This window comes from Neophocaena asiaeorientalis, unplaced genomic scaffold (assembly GCF_003031525.2).
Source record: "Neophocaena asiaeorientalis asiaeorientalis breed wild unplaced genomic scaffold, Neophocaena_asiaeorientalis_V1.1 scaffold496, whole genome shotgun sequence".
Taxonomy (NCBI): Eukaryota; Metazoa; Chordata; class Mammalia; order Artiodactyla; family Phocoenidae; genus Neophocaena; species Neophocaena asiaeorientalis.
The window spans coordinates 991,993-1,004,781 of record NW_020174375.1 but is presented as its reverse complement, the minus strand read 5'-3'; the positions used below and the strand labels follow the sequence as shown (position 1 = coordinate 1,004,781).

The 12,789-nt window shown below is 37.0% G+C and overlaps 1 protein-coding gene across 3 annotated transcripts in view; it reads right to left on the bottom strand.

Moving 5' to 3' along the window:
* Positions 1-12,465, bottom strand: part of ANGPT1 (angiopoietin 1) — a 269,150-nt gene extending 256,685 nt beyond the window's left edge. For 2 of the 3 annotated variants that reach the window (XM_024756325.1, XM_024756323.1), the window contains exon 1: positions 11,733-12,465. In XM_024756325.1, coding sequence (XP_024612093.1) covers positions 11,733-12,029 — 297 coding nt within the window. In that variant the 5' untranslated portion in view covers positions 12,030-12,465. The remainder of the gene's footprint in view (positions 1-11,732) is intronic. The other variant, XM_024756324.1, reaches the window with a different exon arrangement.
* Positions 12,466-12,789: the final 324 nt, after the last annotated feature.

The window sequence follows — 12,789 nt, the reverse complement described above, 5'->3', positions numbered from 1 at the left end:
TAGTCCTGTGGGCCCTCACTGCGCCCTCCAGCCACCAATAAAGGGACAGTCTCTGGTCTCCCTGTTCATTCGCCCACCCTCTTGTCCATCCTCTTTCTAACACTTCCACTCCAAGGCCAGTACAAGGAGCATCACATAGGACTTTAATGAAGACAATACCAGAGGAAAGAAGAGGAATGAGAAGGACCCAGGCCTGGAGTAAGGTCCTCTGAGTCCTTCTGTCTGTCTAGCTGAGGACTGCCTCACCATCTCTCTTTTTTGGTTTTCAAGCCTCAGAAGTCTCCAAAGTGCAGAATGGGCAAACTGGTGTTTGAGAAAAAGCAGGGCACTGGGAAGCCAGAAAAAAAATTAGAACTTTCATTTCCAATATAATAAGCAAGTTAATAATAAATTCATATAAGGCCTGACTTTGGAGCCTTCACCCCATCAGTGTATCAAATGGCTCTGCATTATTCACCTCTGAAAGAGAAAAAGTGCCACAGAGTTAATGGAACTGAAGGCATTGCCTTCATATGATTGTTCTCTTTCAGCGTATTGTCATATGTTGCAGCTTAGGTGTTTTGGGGAAAGTGGATTCAAGAATGACTTTTATCTATTCTTAACTGAATTAACTTTCACAGTCCAGACAGTGTCTTTAAAAACGCTAAATAGCCAGCATATATGAAAAAGAAAATGGCAATTCTGTTAAGTGTCACATACTAGAAATAGAAACAAAGATTAGCTGAGTACATCTAACAAGAATCTTTGAAAATTCTGAAAATACCAAAATGCCTACTTAAAATTCATATTTCCTTTCACTATCCTTAACAATGAATTCTGTTCTTAGAGAAAATTGCAGCTTGAGATATTAAGTAATCAATGTAATTCATGTTCCTAAATTTAAAACAGAGAAGTATAAACTATCATGAAATTGGACAATTTAGAAAATAGATAAGTTATAACAATTTGCCACTAATTATCCAAGAATTGTCTATTATCTTAACATATTTGGGTCATGTTAAATATGGGTAGGCCTCAAACACTTTTGAGTCTAGAACAACCTGCATTTATTATTTTTTTTGAACAACCTGCAGTTTTTTCTTAAACTGCTTTGTATATGACAGATTTGGACATTCTTACATCAGCCTGCCAATAAATATTCACATTTTCAACTGTTATGTTTCTTTCTGTCTGCCAGTAGATTGGTTTTGGCAACTTTACCGACCTAATATTTGATTATTTGAAAGTTTCACTGCAGCTACTTTGAACATATATTTCTTTGTACACATAAGGTCCCTTGAAGGATGTCTCTGAGAAAAGGGCTGAGGAACAGGGTCATGGTGGGGCCTCACTCCAGTTCTCCTCTAGTCCCTTGATTTGCATTTAGATTACACTTTAAGCTTCTGCCTAATAACTTGTTTGGAAATTGGGTTCCACTGCTAAGAAATATTTACAGTTCATCAGCTCATTTGTTAAAAATATTAAACTTTCACTCTATTACTGACATTTAAAAGTTATTAAATATTCAATTTATTCAATAAATTATTCATTAATACTATATTAAACCTACTGCTTATTATAGCTCTGTTCTTGATATTTAAAAACTGAGTAAAATTGGAAAATAAAGAAAAGACTGGTGATATTAGTAATAAAGATACAATTCTCGCCTCTTATGTCTGTGCACTTGAGGTAAGGTAGATGTAAGGTCTTCTGGGTACAGCAAACCAAATTTTTAGCTGCAGTAAATACCCACTGCATTTTGGTCTAGTCAACTGTATAGTAATAGTGAAGATAAGAACAGTGTTAAAGTGTTTTATAAAATCTTGGAATTATCTTTAAAGGTTTAGAAATGAATTAAAATTTGGGATTTTAAAATATTTATTTTGGGACTTCTCTGGTGGTGCAGTGGTTAAGAATCTGCCTGCTTATGCAGGGGACACGGGTTCGAGCCTTGATCTAGGAAGATTGCACATGCTGCAGAGCAACTAAGCCCCTGTGCCAGAACTACTGAGCCTGCACTCTAGAGCCCGCGAGCCACAACTACTGAGCCTGCATGCCACAACTACTGAAGCCCGCATGCCTAGAGCCCGTGCTCCGCAACAAGAGAAGCCACCACAATGAGAAGCCTGCGCACTGCAACACAGAATAGCTCCCCCTCACCACAACTAGAGAAAGCCCGCGTGCAGCAACAAAGACCCAACGTTGCCATAAATAAGTAAATAAATAAATATATAAAATATTTATTTGTTCTCTGGGAATGGAAACCCTCCAATAACCTTTTTTTAAAATTGAAGTATAGCTGATTTACAATGTTGTACTAATTTCTGCTGTACACCAAAGTGACTCAGTTATACACATATATACATTCTTTTTTTTCATATTCTTTTCATTATGGTTTATCCTGGGAGACTGGATATAGTTCCCTGTGCTATACAGTAGGACCTTGCTGTTTATCCATTCTAAATGTAATAGTTTGCATCTACTAACCCCAAACTCCCAGTCCCTCCCTCTCCTTCCCCTCCCCGCTTGGCAATCACAAGTCTGTTCTCTACGTCTGTGACTCTGTTTCTGTTTTGTATATAGGTTCATTTGTGCATATTTTAGATTCCACATATAAGTGATATCACATGGTATTTGTCTTTCTCTTTCTGACTCATTTCTCTTAGCATGATCATCTCCAGTTGCATCCATGTTGCTGCAAATGGCATTACTTCGTTCTTTTTTATGGCTGAGTAGTATTCCATTGTATATATGTACCACATCTTCTTTATCCATTCATCTGTCAATGGACATTTAGATTGTTTCCATGTCTTGGCTATTATGAATAGTGCTGTTATGAACAGAGGGGTGCATGTATCTTTTTGAATTATAGCTTTGTCCAGGTATATGCCCAGGAGTGGGATTGCTGGATCATATGGTAGTTCTATTTTTCGTTTTCTGAAGAACCTGTATACGGTTTTCCACAGTGACTGCACCCATTTACATTCCCACCAACAGCGTAGGAGGGAAACCCTCCAATAATCTTTAGGTCTAGTTTTATAACAACGCATTCAGCTTTCATAAACAAAATACAGACTATCTGTAAAGTGTGCACCTTCCTAATAAGCTAAACTACACATAAAACGAAACTTTAAAATATACCACCTTCCTAAATTATCATCAGCCGTTCCACAGAAATATACAGTAATTTTACCGATATGATGCCAGTGAGTTTGATGGCTTCCATGTATATATTACTAACAATTCAAGATATTCCCACTTCATTGGCATTTTATTAATATTTCAGCTACCGAGTTACTTTAGACACAGCTTGATGCTAATTTGCATGCACTTTCAATAGTTCAACACGAACTTCAATACATGCCAATGTAGACCTGTAGTAAGTAAGCTGTATAATCATATAGTATATATACTTTACTACATTTATTTTGCTCTATATTCTCCAGCACTTACTGCCGAAAGAAAAAATCTGCATATGCCCAAATACATTATTGATGAAATTATTAGCTACCAGTAGGGTCGTATCTGGCTTTATATGTTTTTCGTCACTTTCTTGGTTAAATATTACCTTTTCATTTGTTTAAAGGAAGAAATCAGATCATTTGGATAGGCAACAAAGACTAAACAAGGCTGAAAACCTCTCATTTCCAATATTTCTATGTAAGAATTAGAGAAGAGTGTTTAGGTACAGAGCCTCCAAATATAAGAAAAGATGATCCACAGAGTGCTTCATTCTTTAGAAACCTCATTGATAAGGGAGGGGGCACATCTTTTGTACACTTTGTAAAGAGATTTAAACACTAAGAGGCCCTCCTTCCCTCAGACCATGGGGCTAGAACCAAAGGGAGTTTGGAACTTCCCAACTTCATAACAAACGATAATCTTGTATTGGAACAAAAGGCAAGGCTGACTCAGAATGTTATTAGGGTTGTGTGTGTAAGCAAATGATACAATATAGCTTGTGGTATTAAAAAAAGAATAGAAGAAGACAAGGCCCAGAAAAAGGCTGTTTATGTTTCCACACAGAGACAAGGCATGCAGAATGAGAAAACAAAACCTCCTTAATTAACAAATTATAGTATAGGGGCTGATAAACCTCTGTATTTTGTAGCTGAGCATCCCACTTGTTGCTTCTCCCCTCTCATCATCTACGTAAGTGGGAACACTTGTAATATTTATATCTAAAACAAATGACAGAAGGAGGAAAGGTTTCTAAATAGACTGAATGTAAAAGGCTGAGTCAGAGTCCCATTTCTATGAAAATAGAACGCCTCTGATATTTTGTCAACCTTCTTGCTAATGCCACAACAAACAGGATGAAACAGGCACATAAAGCAGAGGACCCCCGGGCACCCAGACTCATCTAACCAGAGGCTGCTGATTTGTATTGTTATTCAGGTGCTTTTTCTTTTTTAACGTGTATCTGTTTTTGGACTGTTTCTCTGTTCACATCAAGATGGGCAGGGGGGAGAAAAAGACATGAAATTTCCCTGCCTGTACTCTAAAATGTCACCTCACAGCATGTCCCAATACCACACCAAGAAATGGCTTAGACAGGCTCTATGCCAACTGGCACGGACCTGAAGATTATTTGGCTTCTTGGAAGGTCATCTTTTTCCCACACAGCAAACCTCACAATTTACCTTGCAATGGTCTCAATGTTAATCCTGTATTCATTTTGTGATATACAACAGGGGTCAGCAAACTTTTTCTGTAAAGGGTTGCATGTCAAGTTTTAAGCTCTGTGGGCCTTCTGGTCTCTGTTGCAACTACTCAAGTCTGCCTTTATAGGAAGAAAGCAGCCATAGACAATACATAAGCAAATGGGTATGGCTCTGTTCCAATAAAACTTTATTTACAAATGGATACACAGTATATTAAGGAATGAGTGTGGTTGTATTCCAGTAAAACTTTATTTACAAACATAGGTAGCAGGCACAATTTAGCCCAAGGGCCATTGTTTGCTGACCCCTGTAACAGAATATGGAAACTCAGGACTAATTAAAATTTCTCCCATTACATAGTTAGTAGGGTAATGTATAGAACATAGTTAAGTCTCATTTTGATACATATATTTAATTTTAGTCAAAATATGCCCATGGAATTCATTCATTCCTCTAGTCATTAAAAAGAAAGTATTCTTTCCAACTACGTTCCAGGCATTGTGCAAGAAAAGTAGATCTGCTATCTGCTATCAAAATAATACATAAAATAATAAATAAGAACTAGTGAACAAGACAGGCACAGTCTCTATCTCATAGCATACAGGGTCTGGGAGAATATATTATGCAAATATTTACCGAAGTCTACTATGTGTCATGCACTCTTCTAGGGGTAAGGTGTACTGCATGCAACAAGATGGACAAGGACCTCTTGTTGTGTCTACATTCTTAGTAGAGGTAGACGGAATAAATTATATGACAAACAATAAACAATAAAAGGTCACAGTGGTAAATGCCATGAAGAAATAATACATATATTATGATAGAAAATCATGTAGCAGAGTGGAGGAAAGTGGTAGGTAATGGTGCTCAGTGAAGACTTTCTGAGAAGATTTCTGAGCAAAGACCTGAATGAAGAGAAAAAGTCATTCATGCCAAGATCTGGGGCAAGAATTTTCCTAGCTAGGCAAACAGAATGTGAAGCCCCTGAGACAGCAAAGAGCTGGTCTGCTGGAGATATAACAAGAAGGCTAAAGTCATTTAAGTGTCTGGAATGAGGGAAAGGTGGTAAATGAGGAATCCAGATAGGAGTGTGGGGGCAGATCATATAGGACCTCCTGGTAAAGAATCTGGATCCTTTTCTCATGTAATGGAAAAATGTAGGGGGATTTTAAGGAAAAGAATGGTACATTCTCATTCATTTTAAATTATTGAACCAATAATTACATATGAATGAGTGCTACTAAAAGAAAGCTCAATGTGAAAGCTCACAGTCAGGAGTAAGAAAGGCTGCAATCACCTATAGAAAAGAACCTACTTGCCACGCTCCTAAAACCTGACATCCACCAATGGAGACAGTTTGCGGGAAGGCTTGCTCCTTCCTGCAGAGAAATCCAAAAGGCTGTTATAGCTCCAAATGCCAACTTCTGGGGCCAGAAAGTCTTTATGCCTTCTTGGATCTTTCAATTCTACAATATAACGAGCAAGTAATAAAACCTAACTATTCACTGAAAAGTTAATACAGAGGCATTAACTAAAGAGCTCTACCTAGCTCGAAAATCAGGGGTTACTCTCAAATGAAGTTGGTGGAGAAATTTCTACAACTGAGTTTAAAAGACAATTATTCCTATTAACCTTTCTTGGCAATTGTCATTTTTTTCTATCTCTATGCATAAATCATATATGCATATTTTCTTCAAATTTAGTGACAAATTTTTAAAAACATACTGATCAATTGTCTGCTCATTTTACACACTCTAGAAATCCCCTCACATGTGCAAATAAAACAGAGAGTATCCTCTCTGGCTTAGTTTTGCACAGTCACCAGCCACGAAAACAATGCACAGATGAGAAGTAAGTGCTAGTTACTTAGATTCACATGTTCACATATTATTATTACAAATATATGTAAATATATGCCACTTCTGTATGCAGTAACTGTTTGCCTATGGGTCTGGAAGTATAAAATTCTTTTTCATCCCACAGGATGACCCTCAAGTAACTTAGAAGCAAACTTTAGCATCTGAAAGCAGTTGCAAGGTCCCTTAACTTGCTTTATTTTATACATGGCACCACACACTTGAACATGTGATGCTTTTATTTTTATATTATGATAACAGAGATATTATTCAGACACTTAATAAACATCTTTGGGGATATAAAGATGGATAAAGAGACTTTTGCTACGCTCTACAGACTCACAGTCTAAGTAGGCGAACAGCCCTCAAAACAAATAATGAAAATGACAACAGCCACACAACATGGAAATGCAGTACTAACATGATACATGCAATGTGATAACACTGGAGAACTCAGCCTTTGAGGATAAGTGGAGTGTGGGTACATTTCATGGAGAAACCAGCAACAACATGACTCTTAAAGAATAATTAAGAAGACAAATGAATTCATAGAAGTTTTTAAGATCCTAGACCATTGGCTAAATACAATTTGGATAATTAATACCACATATTCTAGACTCAATATCTTTTTAATTAATATTAGGACAAAAATAATTGCATGATGTAGTTGAAGGGGAGAAAAATTTGTCACGCCAAATTATGAATTTTTGGCATAAGGATTATTTCAGGCTGATACTTTTAAGAAACAGCAGACATAGGAAAAGCTCTAAAAACCAAGTTGAAATTAGCCTTCTATAAGAGAAATTTACATTTATAAGGGAGATCTCCATTTGTAAGGGTGTCTCACTCTCTGTACCTCCAAGAGGAAGATGACTAAACCTCTAGCAACTCTATCAATGGAGAAGGCATGGACTTAAATCTTCACAACAACCATACTCTTGTTTACTATGTTTTACCTGAAAACCTGGCTCTCCCTACCCAACATCTTGTTTTGTCTTTAGCTGGAGACGGTATTTAAGGTGGAAGCTTGGGTCATTTGGGGGAGTTACTCAATTTTCCTGGGCATCTCCCATGTATCCAGGAGGTATACATGTTATTAAACTTCTGTTTGTTTTTCTCTTGTTAACATGTTTTTTATTATAGAAAAGTCTCAGCCATGAACCTAGAAGGGTAGAAAGAAAATTATTTTTCCTCCTCCACATAGTCCTTGCTTACAAGACAACTTAAAATCTACTTAGGGAAGGAAGGTGTATATCCAAAGTGTTAACAGTACATAATAAAATGTAGATTGCAACACATAGACAAGGCATCCATTTATTCAATCAACAAACACTTATTATCTATCTGCTATGGATGATATACTACTCTAAGCCCTGGGGAGATGACACTGGACAAACACACATCACTGGCCTCATGGAAGTCACCTTCTATGAGTAGATATTAATATGAGTTAATATGTGTAATACAAGGGCTTTTAAAAAGATTATCATCATCATTAATATATTTCAGGTAACTGCATGCCAAATACTAATTCTCTGAAGAAAAGAATACAATATTCAAGTAGAGGATGCTGTTAGTCAAAAAATGCTGTCAATAGAAAAATTTAGCCAAGCACTTCATTAAAAGTATTTCATTTATTAAAATATTCTGGATCGTAATTCATAACTACATTTCTTACTAACAATTTGTCAATTTTAGCTAGTGTGAAATGCTTATAGTAGATAGACTCTTGTTCTCTGTTACAAGGCATGTTTTTTTTTAACTCAATGTATTTATACTTTCAACCAAAAAAAGAAAAGACACCGTTTGGCAAAGGCAAAACAGACTTTCTAAGCATTCCCCCAAATTCTAATATTTTAAATCCGAATGTTTTAAATACACATATTTGTGAACTTTGGGTATATGAGAGAAAGAAAACAATAGTTCAAGAAGCACAGGGGCTTCCCTGGTGGCGCAGTAGTTGAGAGTCCGCCTGCCGATGCAGGGGACACGGGTTCGTGGCCCGGTCCGGGAAGATCCCACATGCCGCGGAGCGGCTGGGCCCGTGAGCCATGGCCGCTGAGCTTGCGCGTCCGGAGCCTGTGCTCCGCAGGGGGAGAGGCCACAACAGTGAGAGGCCCGCGTACCGCAAAAAAAAAAAAAAAAGCAGCACAGGATGTGGAGTAGACATTAAACAACAGACATTTCTGTGTAATAGAAAGGTAGAAAGGAATCACAAGAAAGTGGCGAAGACACAAAGGCCTTTGTGTTTACTGTCACTATCCCAAGATCTGGTCACTCTCTGGTAATGGGTATGGTTTGCTAATAATTCTGAAAAAAGCTATATGGTGGAAGAGAGTCAAACCTAGACATATAGCCCAGGTGTTTCACCCAATAAAAATGTGATTTTTTGAACAATTATGTATATTGCTTTTCCCTATCTGAAAAGTAAGGATAATGCTATAAACCTATCTCACATTGGTGTTAATCGACAAGTTATCATGGAAACCTGATCTCCAAGAATTAAATCCATCGCATCAAGAGACCAGTGCCATAACAGTTCCAGTACTTACAGTGACCAACACATCCTATGCCCTGCTGACCACCTTGCTTATCATCTTATTCAGTTGTAAGACCAGAAAAGTTGAGGAATGAGATTGGAGAGTATAAGTTTCATACGGTGACTTATAGTGACAGTCAGCGTTTTCTGAAGAATATTTAAAAGAACCCAGTTTACCAAACATCGAGGAAGGTAATAGATTAATATAAATTATCATCGATCTGCTTCTAGCATTGATAATACACATTCAGCATCAAAAGAATTCCTGATAGTGATGATATGAGCTGCATAATAATCATATGCTTTTATTAATTATTTTGTTGAATCAATGGATGAATTATTTACACTTACACTGATAGCCTCACTTTCTGCAGTGCATTGCTTCTTATCCTAACACAACTACTGGGAATCAAAATAGAAGTAGTACAAATTATAGTATTAAGCATACCAAACGGTTACAATAACAAAGATTTACATTTGAATTATCAAAATAAGTACCTTACATGAAATTTAGAACTTGAAGTATGGAAAACCTCTAATTAAGGGAAATTTATGAAAGCCTTTAGCAAGTTCTTTGCTGAATGCATTTATTTGGTTTCTTGATCCTCCAACCAATCACATTAACAATGACAAAAGACGTGCAAATTTAAACGGACAATAGTCAAGCCAAACTGCTCTGACTCATACCAACAGGGACATTTTCAGCATATATTCGGCTTGATTCATGCTAGCAAGGGTCAATATAACCAAAGAACATTTTCATAATTATGCCTGGCTATAATCTGAAAACTAACTCATAATCATTGACCAAAAACAATGCAAACAAAAATCAAATTTATTTCAAACATTAACATGTGAAGCCTGGGCATGATTTAAACCCAGCAGAATCATGTATTTACCCTGCTACTGCTTAATAACTGCATAGCAACAAAAAAAAATACGCATTACTATGTTTAAATCACCATTTTGATTGTATATTTTAAGCAAACAAAATATTACATTTTTGGTAGAATAGCTCATTGAAGACAATTTGGAACTAAATTTCCCTCTCCACCTCCCTCAATGAATCCGGACTAATTTATGATTAAATTCTCATTAAAAACTATATGGGCGGTGTATTGAGAATAGTAATAAGCTATTCAACCAAATTCACTTGTTCACGATGGAAATAAGTTCTGTGAAAGGAAAAAAATATATATTCTATTATAAACTGCTGCTGTAATTAATGCCTGAAATTTAAGCTATATTATCAAAAGACTGCAGAATTCTCCTTGCTTGCTATTATTTTGCCTATGTATTTTTTTCACCTGTAATCTACAATAGAAAGATTAACTAAAATTCCAGGTTTGGAAACTCTAAAACTACTAAGTTTTAGTTAATCTGTCAAATCAAATAACAGTGATCTTAGTTCAGTCCCTAGTGGACAAAAAGTAAAATAACTATTACTCGGCATGATTCAGCAGGAGATGATCTAAGTGAGCGTGACCACACAGGAACAAAATAGAGCATCTGTCCTTTCCCTATCTTTTATCTTCTTAAAGGGTCTGTTCTGTTAACAGACTAACTTAAAGAAGACTAGACTCCTTGCGTTCCTACCCATACACACCAACTGAATTTTTAGCAAAGATCCCTGGGGGAGAAGCTTTCCACAAATGGGACATTGACATTGCCACCCTTCCAGTGATATATTTGAATACACTTGTTATCTGCTGCTTACCTGTTACACAATTAAACAGAGAGTAAAGAGGGAATGAACTGCAGAAAGTATGTTATTTCTTTATAGGCATATTTTCAACAAAAACTTTTAAATGATTTATACAGAAATAACTAAATAAAATGTTTAGTTTGATTTTTACAAATTGGGATTTAAATGCATACTCAACATTAACATTTATCTGGATACTTAGACTCCCATATTGCACTGTGTTTAACTACAACGTCCTGAGGAAAGAGGTACTTCAGGAACATACCAAATCCTACATATTGTGTTCAGCCCAAATCTGCAGGTGCATATCTTCGGGAACAGCCACCACTGGCTCAATTTCTCCTTTCATAGTGGGTAAACAACCTCTTCCTGATGAGTTCACATTAAAATAAATCTTCCTGATTTCTTCTCAAGGACAGAAGAAATATATGACAGAAATCAGTCCTTTACTATACTACTACTTGCTGAAATTGTTACCTTTATATACTTATTCAAGTTCTCCAATCAAATATCGTATTTTGTATTTACTCTCATTTCATATTAACTTTACTAGAGGTTGAAAAATAAGTATCTGGTGATGATTTTCTGTCCTAGCTGAAGAAAATTTCTTGTTGTAAAATCGATATGATCCTAAACTAGTATTGTCATTATTACTTTATTTTTTCACTAACTTACTCAATTTTTTAAGTTGGATTTTGATAGAAAACTTAAGCTAAATTTTAAATAAGGGAAAACCAGAAATGTCATAAAATGTGCCAGTATTAGGCACACAAAACAGGGTGCCACCATACCTTCAGAGGTTTGCACAAGCCTAAAAAACGTTTGCTTACCCGTGAAGTCACAGGGAAAGAGCCGTCTTGCATTTGCAAACACTGCCCCCCTGGAGCAAAAGGTAAACACACACATGCTCCCCTAAGGAACTCTAAGTTAGCTGCAGTGCAAGAACAGGAAAGGCTCCGTGCATTTAGAAACTGAAAGCAATCACTTACTTTTTGCAGCCACTGAGTATAATTTTCCATCACATGCTCCAGATGTTGAAGTTTCTGGGAAGAGAAATCCTGTTCCACGTGTGGAGCATCTCTCTGCAGAGCGTTTGTGTTGTACTGGTCTGTCGTACTCTCACGACAGTTCCCGTCGTGTTCTGGAAGAATGAAAGTGTAGGCACACTGCCCATGCTGAATCCGATTATATCTTCTCCCACCGTTTTCTGGACTTCGGCGCTGGTTGCTGCACCCTATGTGAGTCAGAATAGCAGCGAGGAAAGCAAAGGAAAGGAAAACTGTCATTGTACTGCCAGCACTCTCTTTCCGTGCCTCTCGCAAAACTTGCTCTTTTCTTCTGACCTTTAAACTAGTTCTTTATTTCAGGTAAAACTGCCTGTTTGTTTGACTTTTTCCCCTCTCAAAGAAAGCTTTTGTAGAAGAATCACAGAAAACTAGCCATCTGTTAGCTTTGTTCTAAAATGTTATTTTTTTTAATTTCACTGTAAAGATAGTTTCCTTAGTTAAAACTTGAGATATTTATTGCATAGTAGCTGAGATTTATGGTTTCCTCAGTGTAACCGTTCAGCGTGTAGCCTGCCTGAGTCAGCTGCGTGTACATATTCTAGACCCTTTCCTCTACCCTATCTGCTGCAGATCTGCTATTTTCTCCCAGACCTCAGTGAGTTTTATTAAGGTTGCACATCCAAGCCAAGCTGGAAGCAGGCAGCCTTTCACAAGATGACTTGACAAGAATGCATGAGTGTGCCCCTATGCTAAGAATTGCTGATGGCTTGGAGCGGCTGGATCGTCTTACAAATTGGCTAGATGCGCATGACCTCAATCATGTATGGCCCTCCCGCCCCTTCCGCAGACAACTGCCTTGAGCCTTTAGGATATTCACCGCAAATCAATAGAGCAGTCCACCTTAATACACTTTTGGTGTGCATGCTGACCTACTAAAATCTAGTAAACTAACAGTATGTTTTTAAAGTTCTACTTAATTGGGGAACCCGAAGAAGAAAACTGACATAGTGTCTAGTAAAATTACTTTTTATAGTGAATG